The 17,071-nt window shown below is 30.6% G+C and overlaps 2 protein-coding genes across 3 annotated transcripts in view; one reads left to right on the forward strand and one right to left on the reverse strand.

Annotated features, from left to right (window-relative positions):
- Window positions 1-7,188, reverse strand: part of LOC106790372 (synaptic vesicle glycoprotein 2B) — an 18,711-nt gene extending 11,523 nt beyond the window's left edge. Inside the window, exons 1-2 of one of the 2 annotated variants that reach the window (XM_014755199.1) lie at window positions 7,079-7,188; window positions 6,637-6,878 (exon numbers count right to left, since the gene is read on the reverse strand). The gene's annotated coding sequence lies outside the window, so the exon portion shown is untranslated. Of the gene's footprint in view, window positions 1-6,636; window positions 6,952-7,078 lie in introns of those variants that run through there. The other variant, XM_014755208.1, reaches the window with a different exon arrangement.
- A 6,600-nt stretch (window positions 7,189-13,788) lies between these two features.
- LOC106791262 lies at window positions 13,789-16,786 on the forward strand. The gene is made up of 3 exons (XM_014756784.1): window positions 13,789-14,562; window positions 15,056-15,511; window positions 15,853-16,786. Exons 1-3 carry the CDS (start codon window positions 14,218-14,220, stop codon window positions 15,970-15,972), a joined length of 921 nt encoding a protein of 306 aa, XP_014612270.1. The 5' UTR covers window positions 13,789-14,217; the 3' UTR covers window positions 15,973-16,786.
- The last annotated feature ends 285 nt before the right edge of the window (window positions 16,787-17,071 follow it).

The raw sequence follows: 17,071 nt of genomic DNA on the forward strand, positions 1-17,071 counted from the left end.
CACTATATCAACATTAATTTTGGGATCCTTGTGATGGTAACAAATCATTGGAGAATTACTTTATAACTAATACAAGAATAATTTGGTTTAGTATAATTTAAAATAGAAAATAAATAAACGAGATGATATTCGTAGTTCTACTTTTTCTCCTTCTTCTTCTACTTCTTCTGTTTTTATGTATGGAATATATCATTGTGTTTTTTGGAAAATTACTCGCTTAGATTTATAAACTTGGAAGTATGTTAGAAAGAAAGATCGATATGATTTATAGACTTTAACACATAAAAGGAGATAATTATAACATCGAGAACTTTACAAAATAAAAATTAAAAATGAGAAACAATAAAAAGAGAAAGAATGAAGAGATGATAATGAATCGTTTTAAAAGACGTTTGTTTACTCGAACATATTTGCAATTGCCATTTGCCTGCTGGTGTTCTTTGCAGTTCTTTGCTTCGTGTTATCATTATTTGTAACCTTGGTAAACTCTTGCACGTGTCTTCCTTTTAATGGTTATAAATTATTCGTTAAAAATAATTGAAAATACGAAGTAAGGTTCGAAATGTAATACAAATTTCGTTTCTGTATTTTGATAGTATCGCCCATATTTTGTTCTTTAACAGTGATTCAATGTTATGTAATAGAATATGAGCGAAAGATTTTTATGTCAATGAGGTGTTTAAATTAGATCGGTGCCAATGTGATCTTTGTAAATATTCAATTTTTATGAAATATTTTTCTTTCGTTACGAATAAATCGAAATAAAATTATTCGAAACGGTGAACTTTCTCGTATGGCCGCCATTATGATCAATAGATGGCGTGTGACCGCCATCTTTCGACACTTTAAGAATTCTTATTTTTCTTTAATATTTTTTTAAACAAAACTTGTTAGATACATATACGTATATATGTATATACGTTTAAGAATATTATTTTCTTGAGATAAAAGTGTTTAAGGTTTACATTAAAAGATAAGAAGAGAGTGATTGATTAATTGTGTTATGCAATATTGTATGCGTAGGTAAGAAGAGGACAGAAATACTATGGCATCAAATTGAAAGTGAATAATAAAAATAGAAATTTTGTTTTGCGAATCCGTCTGAATTGGCATAAAAGTTTAGGAACTTTTAACGAAGACAAAACATCTTACTCGAATGAAATCGTGTTAATTGCTGAGACTGTTTGCCGTAAGATTTCAAATGGCTTAACAAGCTGTAAATTGGAGCCCACTTTTTGAACCTCTTTTTGCGTTTATGAATCATTTATATTGTGTAACACACACAATATCACTTTATTACTTATTGTCTGTAATTATTAAAAGAATAAAAAAAGAATTGCGGCTAAATATATACATAAATGATGATGATTATGATAATTAATGGAAATTTACTGTTGGATTGTCATCATGAATTTTTCATATTATTATAATATTATCGATTGTCATATTTTTATTTTTTTTTTATTATTATACTAATACTTTTTTGAGAGAATCACCGTTATTATTCGCGAAATAGCGTTTCAACTTTTGATCAAACTCGTTATAGGATTTAAAAAATGAAAAAGAAAACACGAAACAAGTTAGTATGAATATCTTATATCTATTTGTATGGGTGTTTATATACACATATCTATTAATGTATATATGTGCGAGGAAGACGTTCCTAAATTAATGAAAATGTTTATCCTTTCAATTTACGCCTTGGCGTCTATCTTTTTCGCGAAAAAAAACTAAACGATGTTTCTTCTCCATCGATTTCTTCTCTCTTTTATTTATCATTTATATACTCTCACATGACTTGAATATTATTTTATAAAATATATTTTTGTCGATTGAGAAGTAACTGTTAATTTCAACTAAATATAAATTCGTTCAAGGATAATTGAGATTTAAAAATTCTAATTTATGATTAAGCTAGATAAGAACAAAAAATATACTCACATGAAAGTACGTAAGAGAAAAATTTCAATTGCTAATAAACTCGTGGAATATTCCAAAACGCTGTCGGTAAAACAGCACCGTAATTTTTGGCATACGCGTATAGAAAAAAAAAAATTAATTTTTTAAATGTAACCCCCCAAAATTTATACTTTATTGTATTGTATCGAACTAGTATTATATATCATTGTAAAAAATTATCTTATATAAAATATAGAAATTTGATATAAGCAAATATAAGAAAACAAAGGTTTGCATTTTTTAATGCTCTTAAACCGTAAATTAATATTCGTGGTAAAGATGAATTGCAATTAAAATCTGTATACTGATCGATGACTCAAAATTCTCGAAAGTATCGTTATAACCATTACATTTAACAGTTTACATATTTCGAACGATCCCACTACGAGTTATGATTTTAATGTCACCTTATCATTTAGCTGTCTTAAGTCTGATTTAAATACAGCCTTGGGGAATAAAAAGAGAACGATATATAGATAGAAAAATTTGTCAGACATCATCAACAAACTTCATACGACTTTCTGTCATCTTTGTTTAACTGGCGAAGGCATGGAACGTCATTATAACCAATGATTTATTATCCCAATATAATCGATTATTTTGCTCTCATATGTAATTATTATGATAAATTAAAATACTATTTATTAATTAAAAGTGAGCACTTAAATACACAAAAAAGTAAAAGAATACAATAATCAAGAAAAAAAAAAAATAAAGTAACTTTATTAAATCGAATAAAAATTGTGAGACAATAAATCAGCGTATTGATACCACTTGTCAAATGTGTGTGTTTTTTTTTTCTTTTTCTTTTTTTAAATACCGACGATAACGGCAAATGGAGAGAGAATGGGAAAGAAAGAAAAAACACAGGAGTATACGTACATAATAGAAAAGGTGTGTGAGCATTTATTAATGTGCTCCATGTAAACCAACAGTATCGCATATAATAAGGTGAGTCATCGAAAACGTTACTGACGTCATCAACGTGCTCGGGGGGGCAATCAACCGGCAAGTAGTATGCAAAAATATGTTGCGTATCGTTTCGATAGCACCTCTCGTTCGTTGTTCTACTACTGTTATATACTGTATGAACGAACGAACTCCATTCGAGCCGAGTTGTTGCAAAAATTGCTGCTTGGTACGCGCACGAACAGGAAACTCCATTCATTGACTATTATCAATTATCATACAAGCGTTGGAAAATGTAAATGAGCTTCTAGGAAATAATGGAATACGAGTTTAATCTCTTGCTATCGTTCTTTCTTCTTCTTCTTCTTCTTCTTCTTTTTGTTATCCTTATTAACCGTACGATTATCAAAGGAAAGAAAGAAAAAAAGAATAATTAATGACAATGATGAATTATTTATTATGATAAAATGTATCAAATGGTATGCGTTAAAAAAAAAAAAAAAAGAGGGAACGTCCACGATTTATGATTATTTCTTGTTTTCTTTTTTTCTTTTCCTTTCCTTTTGAATTTTATTCTGCGTGCAACAAGAATATAAGCTCACGAGTCTCGTATATGTGCGTGTGTGTGAGTGATTATTTTTTAATATTTTTGATAATAATCCAAATCTTCTGATAAGAAAATCGTTATACTTATGTATTTTATTTTATTTTTATATAATTAAAGAACACAAACACGTCTCTTTCGAATGGTTCGTTAATTTATAAAAAGAACACAATATTTACTTAAATATAAAAATACCTCCGCGTATGAATGATAAAAAAAAAAAAAGAAAGAAAAAGATTACATTTATCATTGTGTGAAAAAACATTCGAAATCAAATGCAAATGAGAGTAAAAACATTAATTTCTTATCTTTCGACATAAATGAAAAACTTTTTCGATTGGTAATAATCGATGCGGATAAAATTTATATTTAACCTTAAGGATGTTAACTCATACAAATACACACACGCACGCGATCATCAGGGGTGTTAATATAGTACTTACAAACCTTTAACCTTCGTAGCCTGTTGAATCTCTTTCTCTCTCTCTCTCTCTCTCTCTCTCTCTGTCTCTCGTTATTAAAGTTATTCGTATAATCGTGCTAGCGAAGAATGATTTTACAACGTTAGTTTAAGGCATTATTTATATATATATATACCCGAGTATAACATATACATATATATATACTCGGTGTAATAAATCATACGCAATAACCGCATGCGCGTGGGCAGCGTTGTTTTCAACTTCTTTTATTCGGAGTTCAGCCAGCACTGTTGCGTGTTCATCACGCGTGAAATTAGCACGGATAATCTTCTTATACTTATTCTTCTTCTCGCTTTTCAAATAGACCTGCGCATTATCTCGTAATAATGCGTATCTTTTATATACGCATATATACCACCCAACCCTCTCTACTAATTTCTATATTTTATATTTAATACAATATATTTTCTATTATTATATTAATTTTTCTATGAAAGATTTTCGATGTATTATTTGTGATTAGATCGTTTTTTAAATAACAAATTTACTTGCCGTTTATTTAATCGTACGCATACGTTATATTATTTTCTTGAACAAACCTCATTTTTTGGGGGGTCTTTTATCTTTTCATATGTTGCGTATTTACTCTCGTTGTCGATAAAAAAAAAAAAAAAGAAAGTAAAAGAAAAAAATACTTTCCATCAAGCTTAATTTCATTTCAAGTAATCGATATATTTTCGTTAACGTTAATAAATAATTTCTACACACAGAAAAGAAGAATTACATAAAATTCCTTGAACAAATATTTGTATTACTTTTCTTTTCTTTTCTTTTCTTTTAACAAGATTTATTTTTTACGATCGAACGAGTACGTATAGAAGATAGCTAATGTTGAAGGTAGATACTTTTTTAATATACCATCAATAAGAAATAAATCGATATAATATGACAAAATAAAAAAACCAATAATAATGATTGAAATTTGAATAATATTTGGTTATTTTTTTGTGTCAACAGTTATTTAACACTATCGAATGATAATAATAATAATAATAATAATAACTACGTATAGATTGATAATGTTGAAAGTAATGAAATGGAAATCTTTTCATCTGGAAGAATGAATGAAAGAAAGAAAGAAAGAAAGAAAGAGATAGAGATAGATAACGTAGTATTACGACGATCATAATGCAGCTTGATACGGACGCATTTGAACGAGGAGGCCAACTATCTCCGCTTGAAATTCACGCGGCTCATTATCAGGCTTTATAAGCTGATTTAGCGGGATAATAGAAAGCATTTTAGCAATGCGTTGACGTACCAGTACTACCGACCACGCCATCATACTCGCATACTCTCTATCAAAGAGTAACGTAATATAAAAGAATATGAGAGAATTTTTTGACAGATATACCATATTATAGATTATAATTTTTGTTTTCATTATTTTCATTCATAAAATATCGTTCGCAAATTCTTTAAGATATATTTTAACTTGTGTAAACAAAAAAAATAATGTAAAAATGTATCGGACGAGTTTTATACGCGTTTTTTTTTTTTTGAAGTTATACTTCTTTTGGCACGTTTTGGAAAGTGAAGTTAAATGCGACCGAAAAATCGACATCACAAAGTTTTCGATATTTACGATGCGCGGGCATATTGAAGTTATTTTTCAGGTTATCGAGGTTATATTCGTTTTGATACGCTAAAGAAGTATAACTTCTTACGTGCGTGTACATAAGTACACATATCAGTTTTCTTTTGTTGTGTTATTATTAAATTGTTGTTTAATATTTAAAAACAGAAAATAAATCTAATCGATATCTTACATCGCCCGCGAACCAAATAAAATAATAATTTATTGAAATCGATCGAATTTATATATTATATATGTAAAAAAATGTGTGTTAAAAATAAAATATAAATGAAACATTGGATACATATATAGAAAAATAGAATTTGATTAAGATAAATTATCACGTTTCGTGTCGTAGATGTAAATTGAACGATAAATAGAAATATTACATATCGTCTCGTGTATACATAATTCATGTATAAAAGTGTGTAGGTATAAAACTCATATTCAAATCCTTTTAGCATAACGCGAAAAAGCTCATAGTTAGAAGTGCTTAGATATAGTACGTTTCTAGACACGTATTCTTAACAATTGAACAGTTGGTCACACGATTCGCATTTATCGTTTTAAAGAAAAAGTAAACGCATTTCTATTTCTTAAAAACAAAATGTTTGAAAATATCTCTAGATATACATAAACATAAAAAAAATATATAATTTTATGATATTAAATATATTATATTTAAAAACAGGAGTAAAGTGATCAAATTTATTAAATTAGTTTATGTGAGAGGGTGGATTTAAAATTTTTGAACATCAATAAAAAGAAAACTTATTTTATTGATAATAAAAGTAAATTTGATTTGAAGTTCAGAACTTTTTAACCAGTCCATGTATAGTAGTGTCGAAATTTCCATGCTATTATTAAAAATATTATATTATTTACGTATTATTTATAACACATTATTAACCAAGAATTGTTAATAAGCAAAAAAAAAATGCCGAAATTTAATAACATTTTATATTTGTAACTAAATAACATCAATTTGTTGCTTTCAAACGAGAGTATAAGAAAATTTCGAGTAAAACTAAAAGAAGAAGAAGAAGAAGAAACAAACAAACAAAAAAGAAAAAAGAAAAAAAGAACGAAGATTAAATTAAACTCACCTAATCATAATAAAACCTCGCTTCTGATGAAAATCTGAAATCAGTCGAATCTAATTGAACGAATCGCAACTAGTCTTAATGCGATATTATGTTTGATGATCGTATATTTGATGTTAGTTCTCTTTTTTCTTTCGGAGGGGTGTAGAGGGGGGAGGGGTGGGGTTTATCTTCGACTATCGACACTTCCTCCTTCAATGTCACTTTTATTAATATAATGCACTTATATTGTTAATAATATTTGCCTAAAGGAAGACGAATTAAAAACAGAATGCAAACAAGAAAAAATACAAAAACAAATTAAAAGAATAAGAAAGAGAGAAAAAAAGATGGAGAGAAGGAGAGACAGACAGAGAGAGAGAGAGAGAGAGAGAGAGAGACAGAGAGAGAGAGAAAGAGAGAAAGAGAGAGAGATAGAAAGAGAAAAAAAATCACACGGCACAACTTGCCAAGGCGTCGATAGAAAGACAACTACATCACTATCGCGAACTGAGGGGTCAGTTTGCCGTACGCTCGACCGAGTACGTCTGTCAATCTGCTCGAGAATCACCGAGTTTGAATCGTCATCATACGACGACAGATTGACACGATACATCATCATACGTTCAAAGCTGTTTTTGTGCCGGGTGGGAGTGAGGCGAGGGGTGGGAAGAAGGGGTGGAGAGGGGGAAAAAAAAGACCGTACGAAAAAGAAAAAGAAATAACACCGTCTCGCATAAAATGTAACACAAAATCTCATGTATCGGATGTAACTGAAAAATTGTTGTTGTTTTTTTCTTTCACAAAAACAAAATACAAAAATTAATTTACGCACGGGTGGGGTAGAGGGTGGAGAAATAGTTTTATAAATATTTGATTTTATTTATACATTATATAATATTAAACGTACGAAAATGTACAATGTGTATACGTTATATAAACATTATTTTTGTTAATAAAGAACAGAATTATCATTCGGAGAATTAGTTTAAAATCACTTACGTTATTTGAAGATGTTGCCTTGCATACGTAATCAGTTGACTTTTTTGTCGACGGTTGTTTTATTTACCGCTTGTATTATAATATGTCGTTATAACCAGACGTACAAGATCGAATCTCATTATGGAATTTTCAAGCTCTTTCAGAATTGATATCGATTTCAAGAATATGGTTTTTTCCAATTTGCTGTAAAGTTGGTGTTCTGCATAGATGTTATTTTCTGTCATAGAATTGGGTTCTTCTTGATCATCAATAGGATCTGTTACGTAATTTATAATGTCACTATTATTACAATTTCGTCGTGATTCGACAATGTCAATTATATTGAAAGTATTGAAACTTTCTTCTGACGACGATGTCATGTGTGCTAGCGCAACAATTTCTAATGATACAAAAAAAATCGCACAATAAAGGACTGTATAAAAACAAATTTGAATGTCTATACACTATCTGCTATTTACATTACACACTTGCGTACAAGTTATAGGTTTTTTATTTTGTTAATATTATTTTATTTTGTTCACATGTGTCTTATATAAATTTACAATACTTTAAGAACATTTTTGAAGAAAAATAATAATAGGAACGATTTGCTAACGGGAAAATTAAAACAAATTACTTGCACGAATATCAAAATTATACTTAATGAACTTAATCATTGAACTGTATTTTTTACCAATAGATAACTGAACACTCGCACGCACGCGAATAATACGTATTTTTATATTAGAAGAAAAAAAAAAAAATATCAGGAACTAAAGAAAATTGTGTATCCAATTATCTAAATATCTAAATTATTCTAATTATCTAAACATCAAAATTATTCCAATTATCTAAATCATGCTATAGTATCGAAAAGAAAAATAAATGGAATTTTGTATTCATGGAGAAATGTACAGGTTATTGACAGAAACGTATATATCCATCATTATATGGAACTGAATAATATGCACCGTAAAAGTTAATAATTACATGCATGCTTACATGAATGCTAGAAAACATAATCTCACATATTTTATGTTTGTATGCATACATATGATATATATTTTAACATTTAATATATCAAGTATTATTTGTATAATATTGAAAAAAATGATACATTTTTTGATTATAATAATATTAATGATTTAAAAAATAATCATTCAATATTCGAGTAAAAATAAAATAAGAATTAAGAGGAGGAAGGTAAGGGGGAATGGGATTATCGGTGAAGGGCTAAACCTCGGTACCTCAGCGCCCTGTTAAACTAAAATTACTGTAGAAGACTTTATCCACTTTAGTCAGAGCGACCGTCAGGGCAATCATCCTATTGCCGTACTATAGTATCATGAATGACGGTAAGAAAAGCTACCCAGACCACGGATGGCCACGAGTTGCCCTGAAATATTGTGCTCGACCGATTCTCTCTCATTCAAATTTCCCACGGTCTTATTTCGCTTGAGAAAGAAACAATACTCGATCAATCTTAACGATATCTCTCGCTTCACAATGTCTTATTATTCCCAAGACTGAAGACAAAATAAAATTAAAATTAAATATCAATAAGAATATATATATAATAATGCATGTCAACGGAACGTTCCGTTTTGACATGTAAAAAATATAAAATAAATTAATATTTGAACACCTATCAACAAGTTTTGTTTGTCTTGCTTTATTACTTAAGACGTTTATATTTTTTTCTTTTTTTTTTTGTAATTATAAAACTTTTCACACACAATAACTAATCAAATAATTTCTCCAAATTATTGATTTAACACGTGAGAAAATTTTTGAATTTCATATTAATTAATTGTAACTAACATTATTTAATATGAAAATGCATGAATTTCATGATGTAATCATAATTTATATCACTCGACGATATATTATCTTCTCTTCTCGATATTATTTAAAATAAAACAATAAAAAAGTTAATGCAATGATTTGGAAGAATTGAGTAACATCGAATTCTCCCCTCGTGCGATATTCGAACGTACTTTAAGAAGCAACGACAACGACAGTGTGAGATAATGACCCAATTAGATGTCATCTACACGTGAGTCAGTTCGCCAATTTATCCATGTCCGGTTACGGTGTTCTAATACCTCTCGTTTTGTAAATCTCTCTCCGAGTTTGGTATAGAAAGGTAAGAAAAAAGAAAGAGAGTGAGGGAGAGAGAAGGGGGGCAAAGAGAGTGATGCCTTCAAGTGTCTATAATCGTGCAATCATTGCAAAGCTGCACCTGCGTGCTATATTTTAAGAGAATTGCAATAAGATCGTTGGTTACGAGGTCATCTAATGTAAGTAAGTATACTTAAGTATTTAAGTACATACGTAAATACTTAAATTAGCTCTCTCTCTCTCTCTCTATAAATAAAAATCTTGTAACTTTAAAATAATACGCATGTACACCTAACAAATACGAATATGTTTCTTTTAATATTTTATTTTATTATCAACAAATAAATGGGTGCTATTTACCATCGACACTTTTAAACTAAAGTTATCTTCATTTGTTCCTTACGAATATGTACTTGTTCCCCTCGTTATTTTAAATAACATTATCATTCCTAAAATATGTACCCTGTATCAATGTGTAATCCTAATAAAACACCACCTCTGATATAAATACTGATCAAATAAATGTACAAAATACCAATTAAATAAATATAAATGAAAATTAATTGAAACTTCATTATCTCTCGAAATTTGTAACATTTCTTATACGATATAAATTGTGTGCAATTAAATACTATGATATAATAACATTAATATATATATAATTATTTGTATGATTATGGAAAATTAAGTTGTTTTCTTTTCCTTGTTTTTTCTTTTGTTCTTTTTTTTTTTTTTTTTTTTTCTTTTAATCATTTACTTTCATTTAAATCGAAGATAATAAAAAAGACATTTTGGTAGTGATATCGTAGCAAGAAGAAGAAAATCGTTGGCATACCACAAGAGAACTCAGGAATTTCATCGGCTTATAGTCGTAGCATGTTCTCGGGTTGAGAAAGGGAAATAACGAGAAAGAGAGAGAGGGAGAGAGGTTCATTGAGAAACGCTATCGCCTGAAGCATTCATACACGGTGAGACGAAATTCTACGTGTTATTCAACGTCTAAACTTATCTCAGCATATTCAGCTCAAGATTTTACTACAATAAATTTTAATCAATGTTCAATCGTCACATTTTAACATCTTCAAATTTGCATACTATTTTTCCGTGTTGTTTAATATTAATTATCTTAATAAAATCGAGTATTATCAAAATGAAAATGAGATTATTTTCATGATTCCTCTAAAGTAATTTCTTTTTGTAACCGTAAATAAAATAAAATGTTTCAATTTAATACTTTAATAATGTAAATATATGATTATTATTTAAAACAATATTAGAGGATCATATATTAGGATATTACAATCGTTATACTTATCAACGCGATAGATAATATTTTTGGAAATTTCTTTTTAGAAATAAATGATTTAGAGTAAACTAAAGAGATTTAAGTGAACAATCGATTTTTATCATAGAAAGTATGTTTAACGTTATATAGTATACATATACGTTTTAATAACATTTTGAAAAATTGGAATAAATTTTTATTTAATTTGTATTTTACATCTCGATCGCAATATTTGACCCTCGACCGGTAAAGTACGCCTCGCTATGACCTGCACTTAGTAGTTTAGATCTATGATAATCTATGTATCTAGAGTTAGATAGGATGTATGGCTATGCTACGTGTCAAAGCGGTGAAACTTTCAACTTTAAAATCATGAATTTGAAAGTGAATAGTTGTACACTGTAAAATAAGACTATTTTATTATCTAATCACACACAAACATTTAACGCGTATCTATATACATATCTACATATTGTATATTAAATTAGAAATATATAAAACAATATTGAATCGTCTTACAAAAGATTCTATGTCCCTATGTATTATATATAAATAATTTTGAAATTAAACATACAAAACATAAACAAGTTTAACACAATATTTGTCCTTGAAAATATTTAAAACTGAAAATGTGTTAATAACAATAAAAATAATTAACGATAATGTAACAAGATTTTTCTAAAATGTGGATCGCGACCCCGTGGGAGCGGGGGGGGGATGCGTAACTTAATTTTAGTAAAAATAAAAAATAAATACGAATATTATATCTTTATCTTTAATACATGGTAAAATTATATTCATATATATATATATATATATATTTCCAATAATTGTTTTCGATAAACATTTATTTTTATTATCAGAAAAATGTTTTATAAATCCAGGGCTGCAAAAACATTTTCTCCGTTATATCTTATAAGATCTCGATAAGTCTAATTCCATCGATCATTGTTAACTTTTGTATTAATTCCTTAATCCTTGGTCAAGAGAGAGAGAGAATAACCACATTAATAAATAAAATAAATAAAATATATATAATATATAAATGAGATGGGAAATGTGTGAATTCGGTTATGAAATTTAATGACGTGTATGCTAAGGGAATTACGAAGTAGAACAACAATAAGAAAAAAGAAAAAAGGGGAAAAAAAACAAATGAGAAAAGAAATAAAAAGAAAGACAACAGTTTAACTTTCGAACACGAGAGAGTGATGTAAGCAGGCGAGATATCGATCTAAGGATAATCATATCGGAGACGGACATGACGTTGGCAAAGTTAAAACTGGTTCGGCGAGACGCTTATTCTTGGCCACCTAGTATACGTATATCCGGTCTTTGAGCGTGGCACTCCGCAACTTTCCTACTTCATTCATCGACGCGTTCTCCGGTGGCCTTTGAAGGTTGCACCAAGCGGCTTTGCAAGAATCGAGTATGTAACCAAGACGGTTGTTGTTAGGTGATCCAGCATGAACGAGAACATCGATCAGACTTGCTGTATAATAAATTCTTTTTTTTTTTAAAAAAAAAAAAAAAAAAAAAAAAAAAAATAAAGAGTAAAGTAATACTGTATATTAATTTTTTCATATTTCCTATTCCAACAATAATTGAGTTATTATTTCTTGTAACGAAAGGATTGTATGTAATATTACGGGAACCAAGTCAAGATTTGGACAAATCTTCAAATTCGATATAACGATTCATTGAACTGACTTTCACCGAAGAAAGGAGCACGTTCTCTCGAGGTTTATAAACACTGCTGTATTATATACTTCCTATGTATGTATGATTGTATGTGCGTGTGTGTGTGTGTTTGTATATACCGGATAGAGTCAAAGATCGAGCATTTCCTAAAGGAGCTCAGATGGTTGCGCAACTTTCCATAAACGGAAATCTTTCGATCAAAAAAGATCTTTCCTATGGGGGTGAAAAAATTCTTATGATCATTCCAACATTAAATAAAATACATATCTATAAAATTGTAATATATACTCTAATGAAATAATAATAAAATATTTATAAGGAGATATACAAATTGTATCATTAAATCTGAAAAAAAGAAGAAAAAAAAAGAAGAATAATTAAAAGGTATTATAGATTGATTAAAAAAAAAAAAAAAAAGAATAAATTACCATGGCAGTGAACGCCATTAACATTTTCCTCGTAATATCCCGTTAGCAAGGGAATACAATGAAGAGTATAGAAATAGAAGGGGAAGTAACGAGACGAGTAAAGTAGAGAGAACGTCTCTTGCGATCTCCTCGAAAATTCCATTCTCACAGTATCCTGTCTCTCTGTTCGGGGGGTATACCACCATCCATACATGCATTCATACATACATACATATAGCCACACCGATATAAACTCTACATATAAAGAGTAGTAGAGAGTCAGAGACACGTGTACTAACACACACACACAAACACAGAGGAAGAAAAGTACCCTAGCACGAAAGAGAGAACAGAATATAAACTTATATCTATCTATCTATCTATCTATCGAGAGAGAGAGAGAGCGAGAGCGAGAAATACAAGCCGCACGTGTGTACGCGACGAGAGTCGAGGGAGGAGTAAAGAGGGGCGAGGTGGCGCCACGACTCTCGCGTGCCGAATACGGCGGCGAGGGCGCTAGTGGTGGGGAGAAATGTTGAATGATCCATAGATACTCGAAAAAAGGGGTGGGGGGATATTAGTGTGAGTGCGTGCGGCGGCGCTGTAGAGTACACGGAGTATTCCGATTGGTCGGTAGAATCGCGGCACGAACTTTGCCAAGTGGTGGGGGATTAAGCGGCTATGCCTGGCTTTGGAAATGGCCGCGGGAACGTAGAGAGCGCTTCGTCGGCCGGCGAATGACGACGACGAGAACTACGACGAGGAACAACACGGGCTCGAGGTTTTTGACGAGAAGAAACTAAGAAGATTACCAACAATAATTCGTTGTGCGCGCACGCGCGCGCCGGTTTAATCTGACATATTGAAAAATATTTGGTTTGGTGTTAAGTGGTAGAAAAACTATTATTTCATATATTATAATTTTGTTATGAGAGGAAGGATTAACGATCGACGAAAGGAGAGGAGACGTACTGTGAGAGATATTCGCGCGTGAGAATTAAAAAGAGAGAAAATAAAGAAAGAAAGAGAGAGAGAGAGAGAGTGAAAGAGGGAGGAAGAAAATTAAACGTTAGGAAGAAGAAGAAGAAAAAAAAATTAAAAGAGGGAAGAATGGCCGGCGACGAAGGAGCGCCGAAGACGAACAATGAGATCTTCGCGAAGGAGGAAGAGGAGGTAAGGGGTACGTTAGCGCGGGGAGAACCGCATTCCAGAGTGGGCGGCATTCTGGAATGCGATCCACCCGGTAACAGGAATTCACCGAGCAAGCAAGCCTGCAGCGCCGTAGTTGCCGCTGCCGGCACTGTCTCCAACGAAGCCGAGGACTATGAAGATGAGGAAGAGTCTGAACAGGAACTTGATGAAAGGGATGGAAGTGAAGGGGAAGGAGGAGGGATAATATACAGATATGCCATACGGACTGCTACCAGTGTTATATCTTTTATCGAAATGTGCCAGGTAATGTATATATGTAAATATATATATATATATATACATATGTATGCATACAATATGTTTTTATGTATCCTATGTATTCGTATTTTTGTTCAACCCCCCTAGTTTTTTTTTTTCTCTTTCCCGTTGCCAGCGTTAATCTACCATTGTCGAGGCAAAAGAGAGAATCGATAGGCAATACTCGTGACCTCGAAAGTCAGTACATTTCGCGGTCACTCGAGTGAGAAAGAAAGAAAGAAAAAAAGAAAAAAAAAAAGAAAGAAAGAAAGAGAAGGGAGCGAGGGAGAAAGCACGAACATATACGAACTATGTTGTGTTGGCACACGATTCGTTGCTTTGGAAAAAGAAATTTCAAAAGTTGTTAGAAAATATATTAAATATATGATAGAGAATATATAATGCAAAAGATAATGAAATTAGGCAACATACACACACACATTCTCTGATGTTTCTTATTTCGTGTAATATATTTTTGAATTGAATTTATTTATTGCAGATACGACTGCAATACCTTTTCCCACAATTGACACCACCCCCTCGATACAGACTCTGTGAGAACTCGATTGAATATACTGCCGAGTGTTTGGCAAACGACGTGATACGCTATCTCTTGAAGGAAGACATTTATCGTATATCAAGAGATCCGATATCTCGCAGCATGCGGCATAACGTATACCGGATGCTGAACAAGCACAGTATATTATTCACAAGTATGGTCAACCGTTTAAACGTTAGCCCTGATACCGCTTACGAAACTTTTCGCATAGTCGCTGACGAATTGTTCATTCGTGGTGTTACGTGGGCGAAAATTGTTTGTTTGTACACTTTTACGGGAAGACTTGCATTATGGGCCAGGGATAGGAGGATGACAACACTAAAGCAGAAATTGCCGATATATATCTCAAGATATATCGCTGACGAAATTGCTATTTTTATCAAGGAATACGGATGGGTGAGTTTTAATTCAACTTATCATCCCCATCTCTATCATGTGACTCATATAATTGTAATACAAGAGCCAGATATTTATCTATATTCATTCGTTTGAGGGATGGGTAATTATTTTTGTAAAAAATAAATCGAAATAACTTATTGTTAGATGATTTTTTAAACGACAAACTTGGGAATTTTTTTTTAGCTTAACTACTTTGTATTAAATTTTAAATATATCGACGCTAAAAGTGTATCGCTGATTATAATTTTAAATTATAATTCAAACCCGATATGTTATTTCTTTTTCTTTCGGCTAATTAATAAAAAATATTCTTGATTTTTGAACATTGCTTTTTCTAGGAACAACTTTGCGAAGAGTACCCAGTTGCCGAAGAAACTAGCGATGCGATTTGGAGAAGTCTTGTAATGACTGGTGCAGCCCTAAGCTTGGTAACCGCCATATTAACCGCAACTTCCTGATACAACGTCGCAAGTCGTTGCTTAACCCAGGGTACTTTCCAATTGAAACCCTTTTGCGTACTTATTTTTTACGAGAACGCGATCAAAAGGATATTCGAACGTGTTCTTCTTTCCCGCGCTTAGGACGCAATCCAACGAAACAAGTGTGACTACTACTGCTACTACTACTACAACTACAACTATTACTACACACACAGAGTCACAGATACACTAATTCAAAAGCACAAGTTCGCCGTTGCGTTCGAACGTTTAGTTTGAACGTAAACGAATCTTGATGCAATGAGACTTTCATATCACTTCCAATCGTCTCTCGTCATTATTTTTCCAACATTTTATTTTTTTTAATCTAATCAATCCGAAAAGTCTTTAATAATAAGAAGAAAAAGAAGAGAACGTACAATTTCTTCGTTTCTCTTGTTGATAAATTTATATTTTAATTTTATATTCTATTTATTTATTTGTTTATCTTTATAATTTACTTTTATTTCGGCGAATCACGCACACACGAACACACACTTAGTAGATTTTCTTAGGTGATTTTTATTCTTTTCTCTTCATCTTTCACATCCATCTTTGTTTTTTAGCTTTCCTTTTATCGCGAAGAAAGTTCTAATTTTCCTTGTTCCTTTCCCTCCTTCCTTTACTTCCCCTTCTTTCTAATTATGCCACTTAAATCGTAAAATTTGAATTTCGAATCTCTTACGATCAATATATAAGAATCTCAAAATTTGCAATGAATTTAGGTAGAAGCAAACTATTTGTATTTATTTCTCTAATTTATTTTAGGTAGAAAATATATTTTAAATAACAAATTGAATATATGAAATAATAACAATAATAATAATAATGATAATAATAATAATAATAATAGTAATGATGATAACGATAATAAAATGATGCTAGATTGATTTTGAATTCATTTATTATATTATTACTATTACTATTATTATTATTATTATTATTATTATTATTATTGTTATTATTATTATTATTATTATTATTATTATTATNGTTATTATTATTATTATTTCTTATTTTTAATACTCTTCTTTCTAACACGAAAGAACGAGGCTTTTCGATAGATATATATATATATTTT

This window comes from Polistes canadensis, unplaced genomic scaffold (genome assembly GCF_001313835.1).
Source record: "Polistes canadensis isolate GaletaPanama2010 unplaced genomic scaffold, ASM131383v1 scaffold_7, whole genome shotgun sequence".
In the NCBI taxonomy this organism is placed as follows: Eukaryota; Metazoa; Arthropoda; class Insecta; order Hymenoptera; family Vespidae; genus Polistes; species Polistes canadensis.